Consider the following 5,134-nt stretch of genomic DNA (forward strand, 5'->3'; position numbering starts at 1 on the left):
ACAAGACAGGTAGGAGCAGAGTTGTCTCTGATGCAGATATTTTGGTACACATCTCCTGCTTTATTCGAGACATATGGAACAGAGAGTAGCTGCAGTATTTAACATAATTTTCATTTTTGTGCTTCTTAAACTATGTTTTCTGGAGAGACTTACACAAAGCTGCAGTAAGATGGAAAGCCGTCTAAAACCTCTCAACATCACTGGATTGTACTTGCAGAAGCCACTTAGGCAATATTTTTGAAAATGCCTTGAACTGGAAGAAGTGGATACAAGAAAATTGTTTTTACACTGCTGAAGCCATGTTTTCAGAATTGCAAGAATTTGTCTAGCTGATATCTGACTGAATTCCAGCATTAAAGCTGCCAATGGGCAGATAAACAATCTAGACAGTCCAATTCTGTCACACTCAGCACTGTTGTATTCAATTCCATTGTGGCTGAATCTTACTGAAGTTTCTTACCTACCATGCCAAGTGTTTAGGTCACTGACTTGTCAGTAGGAAACACTTTCAAGCAAATTTGTTCCTTTTAATTCCTAAAAAGATTGTAAATCTTCCAAATGTACATAGCAGTTACCTTCCTGTATTTCACATCTTGATTTGCTCTCTTTTTAGGCCTTTGCCAAAGTCTTCAACACAACCCCAGATGACCTTGATATGCACGTTATCTATGATGTGTCTCACAACATTGCCAAAGTGGAGCAACATGTAGTGGATGGAAAGGAGCGGACTCTGCTGGTGCACAGAAAGGGATCAACCAGGGCCTTCCCTCCTCACCATCCTCTTATCGCTGTTGATTATCAAGTAAGTTTAGCTGTGGGAGAAGGAAATCAGAAGAGAATTCTGGATGAATCAGCCAATTTTAGGGTCCCTAACAGAGATATAAATGCTGTGAGTTCCTTTTTTGAGCTAACAACACTGGAACCCTAATGGGATGGCAATATTCTGCTTGTCTGTGTGTTAGATCTTTGGGACACTGAGCTCCCTGTTCTGCTCCACACCCACAATGGTTGGAAGATCATGAAGGGAAAGAAGTGTTTCGTACCTAGGGCAGGCTTCAGTGATGTGCCTTGTCTGCCTGTTGGACACAAGTCTTTTGATCTACTGGTCTACATCTTTCAGTGCAGTTAGTTCTCCAGAATCCTTGATATCAGGCATGCTCTGAGGGAATGTGAACCTGACCTCCTTTTCTGGAGCTATGTCCAGACTCAGACTTTTATTAAGAATGAGGTTTTTAGGCTTTTTCTTGTGAATTAATACTTTGCATCCACAGCTGACTGGACAGCCTGTTTTGATCGGTGGGACTATGGGCACCTGTAGCTATGTTCTTACTGGCACAGAGCAAGGCATGACTGAGACCTTCGGAACTACTTGCCATGGAGCTGTAAGTCAAAAAGTTGTTTCAGGAAGGGATTGGAATGGGACTGTCATCCAGAGAACAAGGTTGTTCAAGGGTCATCCAGTGTGTGATTCATGTGTTGGTCATACAAGTAGAGAGTACCTTACCATAGTAATCCCAGCCCAGGAGGACTGCAGGCTAGAAGTCCTCTTTGCCCCTTACTGAGTAGTTTTGACTACTCCTGCAGAAAATTTAGGGAGCACTGCTTTATACAGGCAAATGTTAAGATGAAGATGTGGAGAATGAACTCCTTTTACCAAATTCTGGTATCTCGGAGCTAACAAGAAGGATTAACTGTGAGGCTGTCCATATAAAACTCCTCAGAAGAAGGTGTTTTCTCTCCTGTTATTTACAGTGTGAGACAGGATGATTGAGGAAGATAAGTAGCTTCAGTAAAACTCCGACTCCTGAACACTGTCTGACAAGTGGTTTGGGTAAAAAGACACTTGCAGACTGGTATGTTATACACATGGAACTTTCCTGGCCATCATACCAGATGTGTGATTTTGCAGGAGCCCATCACCTCAAATCTAAATTCATTTCCCGTTTTGTGGCTTACTGTGGTCTGTGCTCTCAGCCATTCTGTGTTTACTTATAATGTAGTAATGTTTTTCTTTAATAAGGAGGAGTCTTGTTTTTCCAAACCGCAACAAAAAATAGAACTAACAAAACTGCTCTCTAGGGTCGTGCACTGTCTCGAGCCAAATCTCGACGTAACTTGGACTTCCAGGATGTATTGGACAAGCTGGCTGACATGGGCATTGCCATCCGTGTTGCTTCTCCCAAACTGGTCATGGAAGAAGTGAGTTTAATACTTCATTATCTGAGAGGGGAAAGGGAGACTTGCTCCTTGGCTGAATGACCCTCCCTGACTTGACCTTTTGCAGTGCTAAGTGATTGCTAGTACTCTAAATATACAGCTTGTGCTATTTCCGATAGAACTATCCAATTTTTTGGAAAATAATGTGAAGTATTCCCTGTCCCTAAAAACTGAAAGGGGAGATGCCTGTTTGGCAGGTTTGGGGGGGTATGTTTTCTTCCTTTTCTGCCTGGCGGTAGGGATAATTACTATTGACCCTGAGAAATCTTTGTGTGAGCATCACAAAAGTAGTTATGTTTTATGGATTCTCTTCTTGAATGATGTTGTCCCAGCTTTCAACTTACTTTACACTGCAGCTGTCATGTAGATTATTAGCAGTGTACGAGAGATCTGCCTCTTTTAAGATGAATTCCTATATTTGCTCAAGAAGAGAACTCTGAATGGGTAGAAAACTTTGAATATTATGAATTCTCGTTCCTCTGCATTAACATGATAGAATGTCTTTTCTGTTCACAACCTCACTCATATAAGCGTGTTAATCATTTGGAACTATGCTGTTACGGGTGTTGGTGTTGTACAAACATGTTGATCACATTAAAATCTCTATTTAAGAGCAGCTTCCTTGTCAGAATGCTGGAGGGGAAAGCTCTAGAGTTCAACCCTGATTCCTGTCACTAATGGGCAGTGAAGATAAATCTTAAAGGCTATCTGTAAGGAGGAAGTTGGAGTGACTGATAGACTGCCAGATAATGAGGCTTGATATTCTCACATGCTGGTGGACTGGATTATCTGAGAATATAGGGAAAACTGAACCAAAATAGCTAGTATTTTATCTGAAATATGGTGAAAGCTTATTTGGAAAGCTAAGTGTCTCATAGATTTCTTAGATTTGTAAGGTGGCCAGATTCTCAATATGTTCACGTACTTCTACACCCTCAATTCATATGATTCTGTTTTTTGCAAAGAGGGGATATCAAAAGCCTACATCTAACTTCCTGTGACTTTGGGTTGTTTATAGTTTTGTCTTTTTTTTTTTTTCTCTCTCTTCCCCCTCCAGGCACCAGAGTCTTATAAGAACGTGACAGATGTGGTTAACACCTGCCATGCAGCTGGCATCAGCAAGAAAGCCATTAAACTGAGACCTATTGCTGTTATAAAAGGCTAGGAACTGACAAAGCAGCAGAAACGCACTGACATCTCCAGGCCTTACACGAAACTGACTAGAAACTTCATCTTCCCACACCTCTTAGACTCTGTAGGATGCTCAGATATCACATCCCTGTTCTGGACATACAACAGTTGAGGACACCCCTATTTTTAACCACTCCTAGGCATAATTAATGCCTGCTGCCCCCCTCCTTGTTATGTGGTGTTCTTTTCCTGTAAGCAAAGGGCAAAGAACTAAGTACGTCTTGGGTTTTATATGCAGTCCCTCCCCCATTTTGCCTGATGATTCCACAGGCAGGACTTCAGACTTGCCCGAGTTGTCACTAATTGCTGTGCTGCAGGACCACCTCCATCAGCAAAGATGGTGTATGAACCAGACCTGCTGTCTCCACACCTGAGTGCCTGAAGCTCTTTCTGCATGTGGAAGTACTCCGATAGGCAGGGTATAGCGCTTCTGGGCAGGGAGAGGTTGCTCTGTTTGCAGATACCTTTATGCACAGTCTATATTGTTGCATGTTTTGTGGCAATTGGGTAAGAAATACGGAGTTGGGAGTGGTCTCCCGCTTGGGTTGAGAGGGACTAGCTAGGCTTGAGGCACAGTCCTCCCCTCTTCCCCCACCCTCTCCCATTTAACACAGCACCTGGTGTACTTGGCTCAGTGCAAGTAGGTGTTTCACAGTCTTGTGGAAATGCTAGTAGGACTGAGTATATTGCTTTGAAAGGTTTTGTTTGCCAAGTAAAAGTTGTGATTTAACAATTTATAGATGTGCTAATCCAACATTTTGGAAAGCCCCAAGCATGTAAAAGTTGGATTAGATAATACTGCTCGCTGTGTCCTGCAGCTTGGATTCAACTGAGTCCAATTGCAGGGTCAGGCCCAGTATGATGTGACTTCTGATGTTTCTTTTACATTAATTAACCAAGACTGGAGGGGAAGCTGACCATCCCCACTGGATCATTTTGGGGATTACAAATAAAATGGGAAGATGGACACTGCAGTGTGTCTGTGTCATGTTTATTCTGTGGCTAAAATGTCCGTTGTCCACTTTTAAGTACATATATGAGCTTGAAACCCACCACATTTTGTGACTTCAGCTGATGGATCTTGCAAAGAAACGTGCAGATGGCAGAATTTCTTGCAGGATACAAGAGAAGGACAATACAGTGCTGTTTTCTCAACTTGGTTATGACAAGAGTGTGATAGCTATGATTTGTCTTTCTGGGGGCCTGCTGGGTCCACCTCGCTGGATAGGGGATGGAGCCCGCCTGTAAGCCTGCACGCAGACACAAGAGGGCGGCTGGAGGAAAATAAAATCTCAAAGGAAGAGTGGAGCGCTGCCAGGGACTCATGTAAAAGGAGCAGATAGTGATTGATGGACTGGGTGCCTTTGATGAAACATCCCTTTAAGTTTAGGATCTTAGCTGAAACCTGTTGATCTCGGGAAGCATAATGGCATTTTACTGTGTTAATCACTTTGTGCTTCTTAAGTTCAAATACTGTATTTGCTGCAGGTTCAGAAGGAGCACATGCAGTAATAGTCACTGCTGAGAGTCCTTGTGAGTCTGACTTTAAAGAGAGTTTCTTGTTTTCCCCTGCTTTCTCCAGTGGAATTGTTCCAGATTGCCATTGCTGAGGTCTGAAACAGACTTGCTGAATTTCAAATAAAAATCATTTCACTTAGAAATGTGAATTAGCTTCCAGTGACTGAAAGACAAGTTGTTGGTCTCAAATCTTTGCAGAAGTGCATGT

General features: G+C 42.5%; 1 protein-coding gene across 1 annotated transcript in view; it reads left to right on the top strand.

The window, feature by feature from the left end:
* RTCB (RNA 2',3'-cyclic phosphate and 5'-OH ligase) overlaps positions 1–3,844 on the top strand; it is a gene marked incomplete at its 5' end in the record, with an annotated part of 9,762 nt that extends 5,918 nt beyond the window's left edge. The window contains 5 exons of the mRNA XM_009581783.1: positions 1–9; positions 614–802; positions 1,272–1,382; positions 2,080–2,199; positions 3,275–3,844. The exon at positions 1–9 is cut by the window's left edge and continues 155 nt beyond it. Coding sequence (XP_009580078.1) covers positions 1–9; positions 614–802; positions 1,272–1,382; positions 2,080–2,199; positions 3,275–3,382 — 537 coding nt within the window. The remainder of the gene's footprint in view (positions 10–613; positions 803–1,271; positions 1,383–2,079; positions 2,200–3,274) is intronic.
* Positions 3,845–5,134: the final 1,290 nt, after the last annotated feature.

This window comes from Fulmarus glacialis, unplaced genomic scaffold (genome assembly GCF_000690835.1).
Source record: "Fulmarus glacialis isolate BGI_N327 unplaced genomic scaffold, ASM69083v1 scaffold2890, whole genome shotgun sequence".
In the NCBI taxonomy this organism is placed as follows: domain Eukaryota; kingdom Metazoa; phylum Chordata; class Aves; order Procellariiformes; family Procellariidae; genus Fulmarus; species Fulmarus glacialis.